General features: G+C 41.6%; 1 protein-coding gene across 1 annotated transcript; it reads left to right on the top strand.

Annotated features, from left to right (window-relative positions):
• Window positions 1-12,187: 12,187 nt before the first annotated feature.
• Window positions 12,188-13,966, top strand: LOC123094157 (noroxomaritidine synthase). The gene has a single exon (XM_044516214.1). It carries the CDS (start codon window positions 12,242-12,244, stop codon window positions 13,775-13,777), a length of 1,536 nt encoding a protein of 511 aa, XP_044372149.1. The 5' UTR covers window positions 12,188-12,241; the 3' UTR covers window positions 13,778-13,966.
• Window positions 13,967-20,557: the final 6,591 nt, after the last annotated feature.

The following is a 20,557-nucleotide window of genomic DNA, read 5'->3' as shown; positions in this document are numbered from 1 at the left end:
GAACTAGCCTAAGGCAGCAACCCGTTGCGCGCGGCGTTGCGCACCTGCCGTTTGAGCATAGTCGGTCATGGCTTGTCATCGTCACCGTTGTTCATAGTGCGCCACGCCTCGAACTATGTGTACCCATGGATGGGGTATTTGCCGGCGCGGCCGCAGGGCGGCATGGCAAGCTACCGCGTGCGGAGGCTACCGGCGGACGGTGATCGAATCGCAAGAGAAGCAGCGGTGCGGCTGTCGGTTGATGCGGGGGGAGGAGAACTGTGAACGAGGGTTTTCTTGAGCGTGTGGCGGCATGGCATCAATATCCTGCTGTCGTAGTACGCAGAGTAATGCTACACATACACAGGTTTACATGGGTTTTACAAACAGGTGGATTTTGATTGGACATTAAGAGGAAGGAGGGGCCCACCCCCTTGAAAATTAGGAGGAGTGGTTAGTTAGAAAGAAAGAATCATAATCAGCGCGTAATTTTCTTTGTATGTTTAGCATTATACTACGCATCATCGGAGGATGTGAAGCATCAAACATCTTGTCACACTGAATGCATGCATGCAATGAAAGAGAAACATCATTACCGACGTTGACGATGAACAAACGCCAACAGCAGACGCGACTAGTGGCGCCGGCCTAGCTGCCTGCCTATTTTGACCATGTCCACATGCGTTTGAACAGGCCGTTGATGCTACTACAAGTAAATAAGCTTGTTTGCACAAAAACCTTAAATTCGATCATGTCCAAGTTACAAGTGGTGTTACCTATTTTGCATATGTCTTTTTGACTACCATGTGGAGTAGATAATGTTAAAAACTACAAAAGCACACAATAATTTGAACATCGTCGTATGTTCGGACGACTAGCCGAAATATTAAATGTAATGTATGTGAAAACTTGTGTGTAACAAAATCAAATTGTAACCTCAATTATCTTACGAAGGTCATGCGAGTACTAAAAGATTCAAGTTTCACATACTTCATTAACGTATTTGAAAATGTACACACTAGAAAATGTTTTTGTGTCAAACATAATACTAACATTGGGCTAGAAATCACCGCCATTGTAGATCAGTTGTTGGGGACGATGCGTGGCGGTCCAACAACGCTAACGTGGCTCAGTCCAAATAAAGAGGGCAACTCATCCATACTGGAGTGCATTGATCTTATCCACTCCCCCCTCTCCGCACAAACCCTCGCTCCCTCTCACGCCATCGGCTTCCCCATTAGCGACTCGCCGGATCCATCATCAATCCCTTCTCCGGCTGCGTCACCGCCACCATGGGACATCGACATGGAGGGCGAGGTGGCGTGGTGAAAGCATCTAGCCACAGAGGCGCAAATCAACATGCACCGCACCGACGAGGGCCTCATGGCGCAAATTGGCGCAGACTAGGACTTCGCGCAGGAGTAGCTCGCCATCGACCGCTCCTTCAAGTCCTTCTGGGACGACGAGGAGAAGAGGGAGGATATGCGTCGGCAGGAGATGGAGCCTCCTTTGGGTCCGGGTCCGGCTGCTACTCCATCCATGGAGGAGTTGTGGATGGCGGATGTGCTCCTTAAGGTTCGCAACATATTTAGGTTGCTTCCTCCCGGCGAGCGGGAGGAGATCTTGCAGGAGCTGAGCCAACCACCTCCTGCTCCGGCTCCTCCTCCATCTGACATCGTGGAAGGTGTCGGCTGCGGCTACGACCACAAGGACGTCATCGACATCTCGGATGACGACACGTAGGCAGCCTGGCGGCGAGGAATCGGGCGCGCGAATTAGTTGTATTTAGATGTTATTTTGTGATTTGGACTGTTCAAATCTACATAATATATGGATGCCAGTGTTGTTCAACTCCGTGTAATATATGGATGCCAGTGTTGTTCAAATCTATGTATATATGGATGCCAACTAGTTTATCACCAGTGTAACTAAGGTTTTGTTTAATTAATGTTTTCACTAGATTAGTGTAACACGCTAGGGGTTTACTGATGATAGGGACCCGCAGCTCAAAGCCAGTCCCAGCAAAATGAAACGTGACAAGTACTACCAGTGTATGCTCACCAGGGTGCGCTACTGATTATTAGTATTTCAATGGCGTTGCCCCCCAATGCCACAGATGACACATATACAAGTGACATTTAGGACAGACGCCCGTAGTATCAGCTTACCACAAGCGTCATACTACTGCCGTCTGGCCTCCGTGTCGGTAAAGACGTTTTTGAAATGCGGCTACTAGGCTTTTTTCTACTAGTGCAATGATCTCACACCAAATATTCTTCGACAAAATGGCCGAATCAAATCATTCGGCCGGATCATATTGAGGGAGACTAGTATAGGATCTGTGAGATTAATGAGATCAACTACATAAATTTATATTTAGACATTTTGACAAATATCTACAAGGTGTGTCTACAACTCCAAAAAAATCAGCTCAAAACTCGATGTACAGGTGGGGATTCAAAAAAGACAAATTCAAATATAAATAGTAGCAGCTTTGCGTGAATAGTATTTTGACACTATTCACATCCGATTTCATCTTTTTTGTTTCTATTTATGTAGGTCGAATTAGGAGCTGAAACTTTTTAAGATTGTATATCAAACATTGATGTGTGTCTACAATTTTTTTGAGAATGTTTGAACATGTTTTGTATTTTCAAAAAAAATTAATCTAATTGATCTCACCTAATGCGAGATCCTATACTAGTCTCCTACGGATCATCCAGTGAGGTTGCTTACACCCATACTTTCCCCGTCTTCTTCACATAGGACTGTACATCATTAATGCCGCTGCTGGCCATAAATAGTAGCCATGACTTGTGACTGATATTCTCCCAACTGATTCTTGCATTCATTAATCTCCCAATTGATGATTTATTGGGTGGTCTTCAAGATTACCATGCTCTTTTCGTCAACACCCCATACACATCATGCCTGTTTAAAGCAAGTGGTTTAGACTCCAAGATGATACTTCCTCCTTTACATTCAAACCGATACAAGTACTAAATTAGTACCACTAAGTACACAATTAAATATATATTTTATGTTATTTAGCATTTTAGTTTGATAACTTTTCATACAAAATTAGTTAAACTTTGCACCGCTCTGACTTCATGAAAAATTATATTTATTTTTCTTTAGCATGAAGAGGTTACCTTGTCTCTAGGTTTTACGTATTTATAATAGTACATATTTCTAACCACACATTTGAGATCACGTGTGTTTTGACTATTTCGTGGTTTTAGTGTGTTTTGCCTATTTGTAAATAAATATATGCAGTAATCTGATCCATATTACTTGTCACTCAAACAGATGTAGCAAGACATAGTTTAGTGCTAGATACCTTTTGAGTGACAACTAATATGGATCGAAGGTACGTATTACTAACCATACGGTCGAGTAAAATTGCATAAAATAACAAATATTTCTTAAAATCGGAGATATGATGCTAGAATAAATCACTCCATTATTTTGTCTATATAGCTGTTAAATTGGGTAACTTTGCTCTATGAGAAAAACAAGTCGGGTATATATGCCAATGTTAATATGAGAAATTGAGATGCCGAATAGATTTTGTTGATTATATCTTATAGATATTGTTCCTGTTTCTTCATAGTGCCTTTTAAGAAAACTATTGAACTTGTACATTTTACAAGTTCAATCATGTCCACTGCGGGGTTAACTTGAAGAGCAGCTTGCAGCTTATGTTGCAGCAAAACATTATAGGAAGTGGTGTCTCGCGTTGTGAATATTTAGTTGATGAACTTGTGTGTTTTCATATGTTGCACCTCTGTTTTTGTTGACCTTTCATTCATGTATATAAATTCTATTAAATTGTATTAGAAGATACGTGAAGTCCATGGTTGATGTAAGATATTGATATCAATGTTTCTATGTTCTCAATATTTCGAGTAATGAAACAACTATGTGTAAACCTATTAATATATGTTTGTTGATTTCTTTCTTTTTCCCTTTTTTAGAATGGAGCCTCAAGGAGAGTCCGGCTTTAAATTAACAAAGCTATCAACCGGCCATGATTACACAAGGCTACCAAGCATGAGCGACCGAAAGATACATGTGAGCTGACTGAGCAGCTTACAATGCAACACACACTACTGCACACCAAGAAAATACACGAGAAAATCCTGCAAGTATTGTCGAAGTCCGCTGCACCCCGAGACCAAAGACAGGAAACAAAGTAGCATCAAGGATTAGTCATTAGCATGAAAGCACAGAGAGCCGCCTGACCATGGAGCTTCGGACAAGCGAGCACCTGTCTTCCAACGCCAAAGAAGAACCCTATCCTCTCGCACTGAATGTGGGCAGAGGGGAATTACAAACGGGGGTTTTCTCAATCATGCGGCATTAATATCTAGCTGCCGTGGTACACACACCATCTACGCACCATTGGAGGATGCGTAGCATCAAGCGTCTTGTCACACTGAATGCATGCATGCAATGAAGAGCAAGTGAAACATCATTATACTCGCATTGACGACGAAAACAGGCCAACGGTATATGCTACTAGGGGCGTCGGCCTAGCCGCCTGCCTATTTTGACCATGCCCACACGCGTTTGAACAGGCTGTAGACGCCACTAACAAGTCTTTTAATTAAGTTTGTTCTGCACAAAAAACTTAAATTCGGCCATGTCCAAGTTACATGTGTTGTTAGACTAGCCACTGTAGATCAGCTGTTGGTGGTGGTGCGTGGCGGTCCAACGCCGCTAACGTGGCCCAACCCAAATAAAGAGGGTATCTTATCCACCCGGAAGTGCATTGATCTTATCCACTCCCCCTCTCCACTCAAACCCTTGCTTCCTCTAGCGCCGTCGGCTAAGTCGTTGGATCCATCCCCAACCCCTTCTTTGGCTGCATCACCGCCACCATCACTGATGCGTACCCCGCCTCCCTCGCTATCCTGGGACATCGACATGGAGGGCGAGGTGGCGTGGTGAAAGCATCTAGCCGCAAAGGCAAAAATCAAGGAGAACCGCGCCGATGAGGACCTCATGGCGCGAATTGCACAGGAGTAGCTCGCCATCGACCGCTCCTTCGAGTCCCTCTAGGACGATGAGGAGAAGAGAGAGGAGATGCATAGGCAGGAGATGTAGCCTCCCCCGGCTCCGGCTCCGGCTCCGCCTGCTCCTCCATTGATGAAGGAGTTGTGGATGGCGAACACACTCCTTAAGGTTTGTCACATATTTACGTCGCTTCTTTTCGGCAAGCGGGAGGAGATCTTGCAGGATCTGAGCCAGCCGCCTCCTGCTCCGTCTACTCCTCCATTCGACGTCGTGGAAGGTGTCAGCTGCAGCTACGGACACGAGGGCGTCATCGACATCTCGGACGACGACGCATAGCCAAACCGGCGGCAAGGAATCGAGCACGCAAATTAGTTGTAATTAGATGTTATTTTGTGATTTGAACAATGTTGTTCAAATGTATGTAATATATGGATGCCAGTGTTGTTCAAATCTATGTAATATATGGATGCCAACTAGTTTACTAGTAATGTAACTAAGGTTAAGTTTTATTGATGTTTTCACTAGATTAGTGTAACACACCAGGCGTTATCTGACCATAGGGGTTTACACACGATAAGGACCCGCATCTCAAAACCAGTCCCAGCAAAATGGAACGTGACTACTACTACCGGCGTTTACTCACTAGGGTGTGCTACTGATTATTAGTATTTCAATGGCGTTGGCCCCCAATGCCACAGAGGACACATACACGAGTGGTATTTAGGACGGATGCCTGTAGTATCGGCTTATCACAACTCCACAAGAACCATACTACTCCCTTCGTTTAGGTGAATAACTCATCTTAGGTTGTACACCGTGAGGTCCGTGACTAAGGAGGAGGGAAAACGAGAGAACTGAATGTTTATTTGCTAATTAATAGCATTACATGCAATTAACTAACCATTGCATGTCGTGTTTGATAGTGTTAAGTCATTGAAAGCATGGACGCCTCATATCTCTTATTGCACTAGTAGAAAAGGGGGCAATGGTCTAGGCCGGTCCAGCCTATTAGTCCTTGTTCAATCCAGAACCGGGACCAATGGGAGCATTGGACCCGGTTCTTGAGTCCCGGGGGCCGGCCGGGCCACGTGGGCCATTGGTCCCGGTTCGGCTGGACCTATTGGTCCCGGTTGGTGGGACGAACCGGGACCAATGCGCCCCGCTCCTGGCCCATCACCATTGGTCCCGGTTGGTGGGACGAACCGGGACGAAAGGGTTGGTCCTCGTTGCGGCCAGAGTTTAGTCCCACCTCGCCAACCGAAGGGGAATCGGACCGGTTTATAAGCCCCTCCCTCTCTGCCATATTGAGCTCCTCTGAAAATGAAAATAGATGCCCTTATATAGGGAAATTAGCCTAAATTCATACGAATTTCGATTGAAATTCGTTATGAATTTAAGTTGATTTTCCTCTATAAGCGCATCTATGCTCATTTCTGAGTAGTTTTTTATATTTTTTTTCTTTTCTGCTATATTTATTTTTTTCTTTTTATTTCTGAGTTGTAATAAGCCATTAAAAATAAGGATATATGCTCCTTTTTTAGTACAGTTAATCACAACTATTTTTTGCTTCTATTCATTTCTGAGTAGTTTTCTATATAGTTTCTTTTTTCTTTTCTGTTATATTTATTCTTTTGTTTTTATTTCTGAGTTGTAATAAGTCATTAGAAATAAGCATCTATGCTATTTTTTTAGTAAAGTTAATCAAAATTATTTTTTCTTCTATTTATTTCTGAGTGGTTTTTTATATAGTTTTTTTTCTTTTCTGCTACATTTATTTTTTCTTTATATTTCTGAGTTGTAATAAGTCATTAAAAATAAAAAAGAGGCGCAATGCTCGTTAAGATGAAGCCGCTCCCCCGGAGCAATATGAGTGGGTCAACGGTAGTCACACGACGATGCCTTCATCATGGTAACGACATGGAACACCGCCATCGCCCGCCGTCAGCTCGGTTTTCACCGGCAACTACGTCTCCCCGACTCGCAGCTGGTGCCAGATGACGGATCCCGAGATCCGAACACCCAGCCTCAGGCCGACCACCTCTGACTGAAGAGATGACCACCATCTATGCTCATTTTTTAGTAAAGTTAATCATAACTATTTTTTCTTCTATTTATTTTTGAATTGTAATAAGTCATTAAAAATAAGCATCTACGCTCATATTTTAGTAAAGTTAATCACAACTACTTTCTTTTCTTTTTATTTCTGAGTTGTAATAAGTCATTACAAATAAGCATCTATGCTCCTTTTTTAGTACAGTTAATCACAACTATTTTTTGCTTCAATTCATTTCTGAGTATCTTTTTATATAGTTTTTTTTCTTTTCTGCTATATTTATTTTTTTCTTTTTATTTCTGAGTTGTAATAAGTCATTAAAAATAAGCATCTATGCTCCTTTTTTAGTACAGTTAATCACAACTATTTTTTGGTTCAATTCATTTATGAGTAGTTTTCTATATAGTTTTTTTTCTTTTCAGTTATTTTTTTCTTTTTATTTCTCAGTTGTAAGTCATTAAAAATAAAAAAGAGGCGCAATGCTTTTTAATTTGCTTCAAGCCTTTCGGAATAGTGTCAACTGCACTACACATAGCTCTGTGCAGTCTACCGTATTCCTCAAGGCTTGAAGCTAACCAACGTGCAGGAGCATTGAGCCTCTTCGTCATCGTCTCTGCACTCAGGGCTTATAAACAGCTGCGAGTGCCTCTCGCTTGGCGAGGTGGGACTAAAAAAACAGCTGCGGGAAGAATCAAAATAAAATAAATAAAATAAAAGAAGTGCCACCTAAAGGGCTACCACGGCCTGAATACGACTAGAAACCCAACAATGGGCCAGGATTCAGGCCCGCAATAGGCCCAATAGGCCCACAGGCACATATAGTGCGTTTAGGCCCGTAAGCCTGCATTTGAGAGGAGCTCGAGAGGGCAGCGGGACTGGTGCTTATAAACCACTCTCGAGCTCCCTCAGCTAGCGAGGTGGGACTAAACTTTCGTGCCGCGACGCGGGCAGCACATGGCCTTTAGTCCCGGTTGGTGGCACCAACCGGAACTAAAGGGTTGCATTGGTACCGGTTCGTGGCACCAACCGGTACCAATGCCCCCCTTTAGTCCCGGTTGGAGCCACCAACCGGGACCAAAGGTCTTCGTTTCCCGCCCTTTGGGCTGCTGAAAAGAGGCCTTTGGTCCCGGTTGGTGGCTCCAACCGGGACTAAAGGGGGCAATGGTCCCGGTTGGAGCCTCCAACCGGGACCAATGCTCTTGCTATATATACTGGACTTAGCAGTTTTCGCCAAATCCCATCTCTTTCTCGCCCCTGCCCCGAGCCTCTGCTCCTCGTCGCCGTCGCCGCCGAGCCCGCCCCACGCCGCCCCGAGCCCGCCGTCCCCTCGCCGCCCGAGCCCGCCGTCATCGCCGCCCCCATCGCCGCCCGCGTCCCGCGCCGCCCCGTCATCGCCGCCCGCGTCCCGCGCCGCCGCGCCCCGACGTCGCCAGCCGTCGCCCCTGCCCCGAGCCCGCCGTCCCCGTCGCCGCCCCCGAGCCCGCTGTCCTCGTCGCCCCTGCCCCGCGCCGCCCCGAGCCCGTCGTCGCCCCTGCACCGCGCCGCCTCGACGCCGACGTGAGCGTTTTTTTATTTTTGTTAGATTTTTTTAGATTCTTTTTGTAGTTCATAGATTTTTTTTGTTAGGTTAGATGTGTAGTAATTTAGATATGTAGTTCATAGATTTTTTTGTTAGATTAGATTTTTTTGTTAGATTACATGTGTAGTAATTAATTTGTTCATATTATGTTAGATTTTTTTGTTAGATTAATTAGATTTTTTTGTTAGACTAGATATGTGTAGTAATTAATTTGTTCATATTATGTTAGATTTTTTTCTGTTAATAGATTTTTTTGGTGATATTATTATTGAATATGCATGTTTGGTGATATTATTGTTAATAGATTTTTTTGGTGATATTTAGATTGTGTAATTAATTTTGTTCATAGAATTTTAATGATTTTTTTGTTCATAGTATTTAGAAAAAGGAAAAAAATAAGAAGTAGTTTATATATAGTTGAACTAGCTAGTTGATTTAATAAACTAATTTATTTTACTATATATAGAAGTAGTTTGTTTTTAGTAAGTACTACTTATTTATTTATAGTAAGTGCTTAGTAGTTGAACTACATAGTTGATTTAATTAATAAAACTACTTTTATTTAACTATATATAGAAGTAGTTCCCGCGTCGACGTCGGCGATGCCTATCCCGCATCCTCGTCGTCGTCGACTCGGCGGTGGAGGCCTGCTTGATCAGGGCCATGTTCGGGACTGGGCTCCGCCGGGTTGGTATTGGGAGGTGCTACCTTCCGGGGGACGTAGGTTGGTGAGGAGGCAGCCCGTTGTTGACCCGATCCTTGTTTGGTGGCGGTCGCGTGGGCCAGTGACGGTGGTGAGGCATCCGGACACCGCGGAGGTGGTACGTCACCGTGTCAGCGAGGAGGACGAGCACGTCCGTCGCTACATGGTTGCATTGGAGGGGAGGTTCGACAATACCTGGCAGGTTCTTCAGGGATCTCACTGGAGCTATGATCCTGTGATGGTTCCTTATCTTTGGGTGTCCACCGCCCGCGTCGATACCCGTCGGGAGCTACGGTTCTAGTTGTATTAGTGATAATATTCGACGATGTACGGACACCAAGAGATGATGTACTTTTGCTTATAATTATTGAATGCATGCTAATTTGAATACTATACTTTATTTTATGATTTGGTTTTGCTTATTTTATGATTTGGTTTTGCTTATTGAATGCTCATATTGGATAATTTCTCCTTCATTCCCGTGTGCTAGACAATTTGATATAATTAATAATGCATTCGGGAATGAAAGGAGGAGCTACGTACATCGATCATCGATACTCAATCCGTGATTAATAATAATGATCTAGTTTAATATTTGAATTATGAACGTATAGGCCGGAAATGTCGTACTCATCGGACGACGAAAACCGCCCGGGGGAGTGCGACTGGTGCCACGACGACCGAGGTATCTGCGACAGGTTCATTGTGCTGGACGAAGATCGGCGCTTCAGCATTAAGCTCGAGGAGACCTTCGATGTTCATACGGTACGCAACCAATGATAATAGTTTTTTTCGTAATTACTCATGACTTCAACTATTTTAATCATGACAATATTTTTCATCTTTTCCAATTTGACTAGCTTATCCCATGCTTTGCAAGACGCTATGTCTTGGAGAGGATGGGTTTTGAAGACCATGAAAGTTTCGAAACCAAAAAAATTATCCTAAGTACCCATCATGGTGTGGATTTTCAAGTAAAGTTGTACAATGCTCAGAGTGTAACCCATTTTGGTTGCAAAAATTGGGAAGCACTTTGCAAGATGTATGGTTTTGATGAGGGTATGCTTGTTACCATGGATCTTGGTGATCCTACAATCGAGCAAGAGAGACCTACGATTTTCGTCCTTGTGGATACACCTCCAATTCTTCCCCCATGTGAGCTTAACATAGTTATTAAGTAATTTATATTGTTTATTTGAAAATAGTTGACAACTTATTCTCCATTGACAGCTTATTTTCATTCTTCAAAGAATGTGCGGAAGATGGTAGACAGAACCTACTACACCGAAGGCTCCGAACTAACTTATCAGGAGAAAAATCATCTGGTCGGATTTTGTACTGATCTTGAGAATTACAATGTCTACAATCGAACTCCTCAACATTATGGTCAATACGTGCCACTAGTGCACGTGTTGAACTACGGTAACTACCATGGAGATACCCTGGTATGATTTTTTACTATTACAACATTCGTGCATCTTTTTGCACACTTCTAAAACTAGTACATCATATCATTGCTAACTACGAAGTTATTACTATGTTTTTCAACAGATAATCCCAAATGATTGTGTGCCTCATCTGATGTATACACGGGGTAGCCTTCATGTTTTGAACATACACCCAGGTCGTCCTACGAATCTCAACTGTCCATACCGGGTTTCTAAAAGAAGTGGAGACATGATAATCAAAGAATGGAAAAAATGTATGGACAGTCGTAAGGAGCTTCTTGGAAGCAACATTCAGCGAAGGGCAAACATTGGAGACAGGATGATCGCCATTCTTCATAACGGAGAGTCAGGGTCTATATTGTCTTATGCTATTTTACCTTAAGGGTGTTTAGGTCCTACCTGATACTGATGATCATGTGCTAAGAACAATTATGTAGGGTTGGGTTCGATGACCATGAGGATGATGATCGTATGACTTATTATTAATAACGAGTAAAAGTTGTATATGATGATGCATGATTAGTAGGACTTGTTATTATATATATATGATGATGTATGATGCAAGCATGCATGAGCATTTTATATCTGCGGGGGTGCAATGAACATAGCAGTAGCATTGATAAACCAAGGACGAAGATATAAGAGAGGACACTTCTCTATATTAGCTAGCTATAATAACAACCTAAAAATAACCCCTAAAGCAACCACTTTTAAAAAAAATTGACTTTTGGTCCCGGTTGGACCAACCGGGACCAAAGGCCCCCTGACTGGGGTGGGCGCACAGGGCCACGTGGAGGCACATTGGTCCCGGTTCCGGTTTGAACCGGAACTAATGGGTGGAGGTATTAGTAACGACCCATTAGCCCCGGTTCATGAACCGGGACTAAAGGCCCTTACGAACCGGGACTAATGGGTGGTTTTCTACTAGTGTTGGTTGCATTGATATGTCAAGAAACAAGAAACAAGATGGGGTTAATGCATCGCGCCTTAGTATTTTGGGATTATTTGATTCTCGTAAGGTGACTTATACACCTAGACGGAGGGAGTACCAGCATTTGCCTCCGCGTGGTAACCACATTTTCGAAACGGCATTAGTACTAGACATTTTCCTACAAGTGCAATGGTCTCGCACCAAATATTCTTCTACAGAATGGCCGAACCGAAACGTTCGGATGGATCATCATGTGGGGTTGCTTACACCCATAGGTTAGAAAACTTTTCTTCTTCCTAAACTCTCGCCGTCTTCTTCACATAGAACAGTACATCATTAACGCGACTGCCGGCCATAAATAGTAGCCGTGACTTGTGACTGATAGTCTCCCAACTGATTCCTGCATTAATTCATCTCCCAATCGATGATTTATTGTGCACATGGCTGCTACTACTATATAAATGAAGACATCGCCATGTCCATTGCAGCATACATCTAAGTAGTTGCATATCCCACACTTCTCATAACAATGGCGATCTTGTTCTCGCGCGAGCAAGAGCTGCTCATCTCCGTTGTATTTGTCTTTCTTGCTTTCCTCTACTTGTACTTCAGGTCTAGCAGTAGATCACATGGCCAGTCAGTGCTCCCCGCAGACTGGCCAGTAATGCACATGTTGCCTGGAGTCATTGCCAACCTCCATAATGCACATGACTATTTCGCTGCTATCCTTACTGAAGCAGGCCACAACTTCAGGGTACATATTCCCCAAAGGCACATATTTCTCACTTGTGACCCTGGGAACGTCCGGCACATCTTCACAACCAACCACGCAAACTTCCCCAAGGGCCGCGAGTTTGCAGCCATCTTTGACATAATGGATGGAGGCATCTTCACAGTCGACGGTGAGCAATGGCGACGGCAGCGCACAAAATTCCAGAGCGTGCTCAGCAGCCCAGGGTTGGTTTCCGGTATGGCGGCATGCTGCCGCGACAAGGTAGAGAATGGCCTCCTCCCCTTCTTTACCCACATGGCAAGCACTGACACTCCATTTGACATGCAAGAAGTGATTTCGAGGTTTGTGTTTGACTTGGCTGCCACGCCTCTCTTCGGCGTGGACCCTAGCCTCCTGTCCTCGGACATGCCGTCCATGGACGTTGCAGTTGCCATGGACACGGTCATGGAGGTAGGCTTTTTCCGGCATGTCATGCCAGCCACTTGTTGGAAAGCTATGAGGAGGCTAAACATCGGCCCAGAGAGAAAGCTTGATGCGGCGCACAAGGTGATACGAGGGTTCTTCATGGAGATGATAGAGAAGAAAAAGATCAATGGAGGACGTGTTTGTAATGACGGGGAGCAAGAGCATGTGGATGTTCTGTCCTCCTACATCAATGACCCAGACTACGCAGACGATGACTTGCTCCGTGCGAAGCTCCTTAGCCTCATGCTCGGTGGGAGGGACACAATTGGCACCACCTTGCCATGGATCTTCTATATCCTTGCCAAGAACCCTAACATCCTTTCAATCATACGCAATGAACTCTCACCCATTGCATCACACAAAGTAGCCATGGGTAAGAGTTCCATGGTGATCTTTGAGCCAGAGGAGACCAAACATTTGGTCTATCTAAAAGCTGCCCTGTACGAGACTCTCAGGTTGTACCCATCAGCACCAATTGAGCGCAAGACAGTGGCTACCGATGATATCATGCCGAGTGGCCATGAGGTGCACACCGGCGATACCATCCTTATTTCTCTCTACTCCATGGCGAGAATGGAGGGTGTGTGGGGTAAAGACTGTCGCGACTATAACCCACATAGGTGGCTCTCAGAAGATGGTAACAAGTTGATGTATGTACCGTCTCACAAGTTCTTGTCCTTCAACTCAGGCCCAAGGATGTGCCCTGGAAAGGACATCGCTGTTGTGCAGATGAAAACCGTTGTCGCGGCAGTGGTTTGGAACTTTGACATGGAGGTGGTGGAAGGGCAGAGCATCCAGCCCAAGCTGTCTTGTACACTACAGATGAAAAATGGGCTCACGATGATCCTGAAGAAGCGAGAAACATAAAAGTAGACTCTTTGTTTATAAATTTCATATGAATAACGCATCCATCATGGATGTTTTATTGCAGAACATGAAGTTATATGTTTGGTTATGTTTGACACTTCGCTTGGAAGTTATTATATTCCTCATGTGCATGAAATGTGTTATATATTTGTAAAAAAAGGTTCTTGACCACGTGAGACATTTGTAAAACCTCTGGTATATATGAGGCATCCAAACATTATGCATCGATGCATACTCTGGGTCGTGTACTTCATCCTTTCTCCATCGGGTCTCGTTGCCACAATGTTGCACTATTGTTTGCAGAGGTGAGAGTGCAATTCAGAAGAAGAAAAACATTTTTTCAAGTATTTTATTAAAAATGTTGTTCTTATTCGCTTAGCAATCTTCTTCCTTTGATTCTGCAAGGTATTATCTTTCTTCTTGTTCTGGCATAAGTTACAACATCCTGGTTCAACATAAGTTCTTCCAAGATCAAGTTTAATTTAGGTAGATGTGTATGCATATCACGTCAGCTGCTTACACGACTGCTGGATCAGTCCATCCCCTATGCTGCCCTCGTCTTCCGCCCCACTGCACGCCCACCCCAGGGCGTCGGAGCTTCTGTACATGATTTGGGATGTTGTGAAAGCCGGCTGTAGCTTCATCTTGTTGTGACCACCATAGTTCAAGAGTACTTAACAATCACGAATAAGCTATTTCAAGTATTCAACAAATTTAAATAAATAGGTTGATTTTAAGGGCCAGCCCATTCACGAGAAATGTACTTGAATTTGTTTTTGTTTTGAAATGGAGGCATAAGATTTGCCTCATCAATTAGAGTTTTGAGTTTTACATAACACCCCACGCAAATGGCATGGCAATTAATCACACAAAATTACAGTCCCAAGTTTCTTTGCGCCGGTAGTAACACATAACTTTGCTTCTTCAAGAATGGATCTAAGGAGAACAGGCGTAGAGTAAAGTTTTCATGAAACACTCTAGCATTCCGCTCGTTCCAAATGGTCCATGAGATGAGCATGGTGAGAGAGGTCATGACATGCCAATTTGGGTTTTGGTTATCTATTCGTTTGTCCCACCACTCGTTGGCGGATTCATCAAGATGCATGCCACTCTGAGGTGTTGACGTGAGGTAGCCCAAGCTTCTCGATGATAGATCTCTATAGCCTAAGTGTGTACCGAGACTTGAAGAAGAGGTATGGACCCGTTTCTTGTTCTCTCTTGCATAGTTGGCAAAGGCCACAGTTTGCTCATCCACGCCTCTCGAGCCAATCGGCGGTCCAAATACGGTCTTGTAGAGCTAACCAAGTAAAGAATTTAACCTTGGGGGAGGGGGGAGCCTTCCAAACCATGCGCCATGGGTGAGAGAGTCAAACGAACGAATTGAGCCTTATACGCGGTGGCCGCTGAGTACTTGAATTTTTTGTAACAGGCTTACCTAGTGCAAAACAAATATGTGCATCTAAGTATTCTTTAGATGATTCTTGAAGTCAACATGTCCATGCATACATTTTGATCGGTTGGGTTGTTCAGCCATTAAACGATGCAACTGTTATTTTTAAGATTGCATTGCAGTTCAATCGTAAGGAAAGCGTATACACAATTTTTCCTTTGTCTTCGTGACAAGACATGATATTTCTTGGCATGGGGACAAGATTTAAGAGCAATGGGGCCACCTTTGCCGGCCCACTCCACTAGTGGACAGTTTTGAACTAGAGCAGTGCTACACACACGACGCTTGCTAGCCGAAACGTGCACGACACTACATCACAGACCATCCACTGGCAAGTCTGAGCAGCCGTAGGCGCTTGGATCATCTATCGTGCATGCGTCGTTCAACACAAAAGCATCCGTCAAGTAGTTCCGTTTGAACTATAAGTCTCTATAGAGCGCTGAATTCTACCAGTGTGAGTTAATCCAAATGTCAAAGAGCTAACTAATTATTGAACCACAAAAATGTTGAAGTATAAGTGCATTGTCCATCTTACTCCATGATTCCAGCCTTGGTGGTTCCGGTGGCACCATCAATCCATTCTGATCAAATCAGAATGACCCTGTACAGTTCCAATGTTTCTTTTTGCTGACCCTGTACAGTTCTTTTCTTCTCTTTATTGCTGCTTCGTCTGTTCCGATACTAGTCTTTGATCAGTTGGGTTGCATAAGTTTGACCAGTTTGGTTATTCGGCAATTAGACGATGCAACTGTTTTTTAAGATTGATTCGCAGATCAAACACAAGAAACACATATACATAAATTTCCTTTGTATTCATTATAAGCCACTATATTTCAAGGGATGGGCCCGAGATTTAAGAGCAACGGGGTCAGCTTTGCCGGGCTAATCTACTGGTGGACACTTTTGAACTATAACTCTCTATAGAGTGCTGAATAGATCAGTGTTGGTTTTCTTCGTCTTTTTGGTTTTCACTAAGTTTTTTTTATTTTTTTTCTTTCCTTCAGTTTTTTTCTTCCTTCTCGGGTTTCTTAGGTTTTTCTGGTTTCTTTGTTTCCTTTCTTCTTTTTCTTGGTTTTTGTCGGCTTTTAGTACAGATTTTACATTTTTCGTATACATTAGAAACATTTTTTATATACATGTTTAATATTTTTTAAATACATAATTAACATTTTTTTTAAATCCTACATTTTTATGTCTATTTTTTCCACACACATTGTACATTTTTGGTATATGTATAATACATTTTTGTAAAACACGCTTAACAATTTCAAATACAAGTTTACCATTTTTTAATATATGGTCAACATTTTTTATATAAATATTTTTAACATTTTTCAAATGCTTGATTAAAAAAATTCAAATACAAGATTAAGAATTTTTTAATAGATGGTCAACATTGTTTCTAATTTTTTTAAATGTTTGATTACCATTTTTAGATAAAGGATTCACATTTTTTAATACATTGTCAACATTTTTTCTTTATACATTTAACGTTTTCAAATGCGTGATTAACATTTTTAAATACTTGGTCAAAAAAATTCTCAAATCCTTGATTAACATTTATAAATACATGATAAAAAAATTCATACACAGTGTATCTTTATGTATACATTTTCATATACGTGATTAAACATTTTCTCTATGTACACATTTAACAGTTTTTTTAAATGCTCGGTTAATATTTTTCAAACGTTTTATGCGGAGAGTTTTTATAATTTATATAGTTAAAATATTTGGAAGTACAAATAAAAGTAAAAATAGACAACAGATGAAACGTGAAAAAAAATGAGGTTGTGGGGCTCCGCTTCATGTGAGGGTTCCGCTTCATCTCGCTTTATGCGACATATACGGCCCAAAGATAAATGGGTTAGGCTTTGTTTGGTTTGCCGTTGTTCTTCCGCCCATGACCAACGTGCACCAAAAAAGAGTCTTAAAAATGAGTCCTTTTTGGGCTTTCCTGAATTTCAAACATTTTCTCTGCCTTAAAATGATTTATGGTTATGTTTTATAAACTTTTAGGCCATATAAATGGCCAAAAATTATGTGATAATGAGAATTTTGATTTAGGAATTTTGATTTATGAGGTATTACTTTTGGTGTCACTTTTTCTGGCATCCTATTTGAAAGATTTTTTTTCGATTGAACGATGCCATATATTTTTGTGATTTTCAGTGGCCATGTGTTCGGCTTTCAGCACCGCTCCACATGTTTGGTATGTTGGGCAGATGTGAAACGAAAGTTTTTGTCGGGTAATTGGCAATAAAGTAGCCTGATGCTTAAATTGGGGGGTTGGGTTGCCTCAAATAATGCTGATGAGAGTATGACCGACATGTATTTTCATTTTTATGCCAATATTAATATTTGATAATTTTCGCATGAAAATTATTATTTGGAGAATTTTAATGTCATTTTGCCATCTAAATTTAATTATTCAGAAAAAATGATGTTATATTAATGGCATTTCCAGTAAGACTGCCATTTTTACTCTTGATGTTATTTCCAATGACAATGAAAATTATAATTTTGACACTTCTTCCTAATGATATTATTATTAAGGATAACTCTAGTGGACAAATTTAATGCCAAAAGGATCATTAGTTGGACGGGAATCCTTTGTCTCCTACACATTGGAATGACACATTTCCCATTGTTTTATGCTGGTGTCTTTTTTAAACACCGATTACAAAATCACGCACACTTGCACGGACTCACACCACCACATACACCTATTGAAGATTGGGTCAAACTTGCCGAGCTTTCAAGAAAAAAGATGGTCAGGAGAGCTGTTGTTTTTCTTGCACTAGCTACAATGGCAGTCATTGTTCTGGCTATATAAGGAAGAGAAGACCACATATTACCTACGGGCCAATGCATGAAAGCGATCGAATCAGACTAGATTATCTAAACCAAGACAACCTTTGAATTTCATGAACAACCTTTGAAATTTACATGAGCAACCTTTGAAATTTACATGAGCATTTCTAAATATGTAGAAACACTTTTTGAACAGATAAACCATTTCCAAATACACGATGAATAATTATAGGTACATGATAACCATTTATGATTACACTATTAATATTTTTAAAGTCGACAATGCATATTTTTTACATAAATGATGAACAATGTTTTAATATGCGGCAAACATTAATGGATGGTGAATATATTTTTAATATGCATAAAACATTTCTTAATATAAGTTGCACAATTAAAAATAGACGATTCAGGAAAATGACCTTGCATTTTTTTAAATATGTTTCATGGTATTTAAAAAAGAAATGTAAATTTTTTTTGTACAATTTCAGGAAAGTATTCATCACATACAAAAAAATATATAACACTTTGAAAAACTATAACATTAGTTCATGACATGTTTCACAAATATTCAAGCTTTGTGTAAAAATGTTAATTGTATATTAAACAATTATTCGATGTGCATTTTACAAATGTCCAATGTGTTTTTGGATAGAGTATATTTCACATGTATCTAAAAAATGTTTATGAAGTATTCATTTTTTAATTTGTAATTTATAAAGTCAACATGTATTTCATAATGGAAAAGGAAAAAAGTAAAAGCAAAAGGGAGAATCAAAACTAAAAATTAAAAGAAAACCAATCAAGAGGGAGGATGCCCTTGGGCGCTCTTTATTAAAATTCAAATGACAGTTATATCAAATAAAATGTCTCGAATATTGAAACTTGGTGGATGGCCATCCCAATCCACTTCTACATTCAAATCATAAGTACGAATCTAGCTAAATTATGCGCGCCCGGTTTGCACCCCAAGGACAGTGGATGAGATTCACTACACCTATAGAATAAGCCATTTGAAAGCACTCAGACAAAATGGATGTGTAGGGTGTCCACTGATACGTCTCCAACGTATTTATAATTTTTGATTGTTCCATGCTGTTATATTAGCATTCTTGGATATTTTACCATCATTTTATAGCAACTTTATATCGTTTTTGGGGACTAACCTATTGACATAGTGCCAAGTGTCAGTTGTTGTTTTCTGCTTGTTTTTTACATCGCAGGAAATCAATATCAAACTGAGCCCAAACACAGCGAAACTTTTTGTGGATTTTTTTGGACCAGAAGACATCCAGTGGGCCAAAGAAGTACTAAAGAGGGGCCCGAGGTGAGCATAAGACACCTGGGCGCGCCTGGAGGCCCAGGCGCGTCCTGGTGGGTTGTGCCCACCTCGGTGGCCTCCCACACCGTCTCTTGGCTCTATAAATACCCCAGTATTCCGGAAACCCTAGGGGAGTTGACGAAAATCAATTCCAGCCGCCGCAAGTTCTAGAACCAGCAGATCCAATCTAAAAACCATCAAAGAGGGGTTCGTCATCCTCATTGGTGCCTCTGATGATGCGTGAGTAGTTCATTGTAAATATATGGGTCTGTAGTTAGTAGCTAGATGGCTTCCTCTCTCTATCTCTTGGTTCTCAATACAATGGTCTCTTGGAGATCTATTTGATGTAACTCTTTTTGCGGTGTGTTTGTTGGGATCTGATGAACTTTGATTTTATGATCAGATCTATGTTTTTATCCATGAAAGTTATTTGAGTCTTTTGATCTCTTATATGCATGATTACTTATAGCATCGTATTTCTTCTTCGAATCTTTGGTTTAGTTAGGCCAACTAGATCGATTTTTCTTGCCATGGGAAGATGTGCTTTGTAATGGGTTTGATCTTACAGTGCTTGATCCCAGTGACAGAAGGGGAACCGACACGTATGTATCGTTGCCATTAAGGATAACAAGATGGGGTCTATTTCTACATAAACAGATCTTGTCTACATCATGTCATCGTTCTTATTGCATTACCCAGTTTCTCCATGAACTTAATACACTAGATGCATGCTGGATAGCGGTCGATGTGTGAAGTAATAGTAGTAGATGCAGACAGGAGTCGGTCTATTAATCTTGGACGTGATGCCTATATAATGATCATTGTCTGGATATCGTCATGATTATTTGAAGTTCTATCAATAACCCAACAGTAAACGCCGATGCATCTGAGATCTTGTACCGTAGAAAACCTCCTTTGAAACCCCACAGCCTCCGATGTCGTGATGTTTAGTAAACTCTTGAGAACCCATGATCGACCCGCCATCATCGCTTCCCCCTTTGAGTTCTCAAGTATATAGCAGCTGCTGCAGCTCCTGACCCATCTTCAAAATAAGCAGCATCAACGTTTATTTTATAATCTGTGTACTAGATCAAACGTAACCTGCCTAAAACTAATTCTCTTGCCCCCTTGATGTTCATAGCCGCTCGTAGCTTTCTTAAGTATTTCAAATGCTTCTACGCAATCATTATCAAAG

Source organism: Triticum aestivum, chromosome 4B, assembly GCF_018294505.1.
Source record: "Triticum aestivum cultivar Chinese Spring chromosome 4B, IWGSC CS RefSeq v2.1, whole genome shotgun sequence".
Lineage (NCBI taxonomy): Eukaryota > Viridiplantae > Streptophyta > Magnoliopsida > Poales > Poaceae > Triticum > Triticum aestivum.
This window is presented reverse-complemented; position numbering and strand designations above follow the sequence as displayed.

Excerpts from the sequence above, each read along its gene's own strand:
- LOC123094157 (XM_044516214.1), top strand. The coding sequence starts at position 12,242 with ATGGCGATCTTGTTCTCGCGCGAGCAAGAGCTGCTCATCTCCGTTGTA.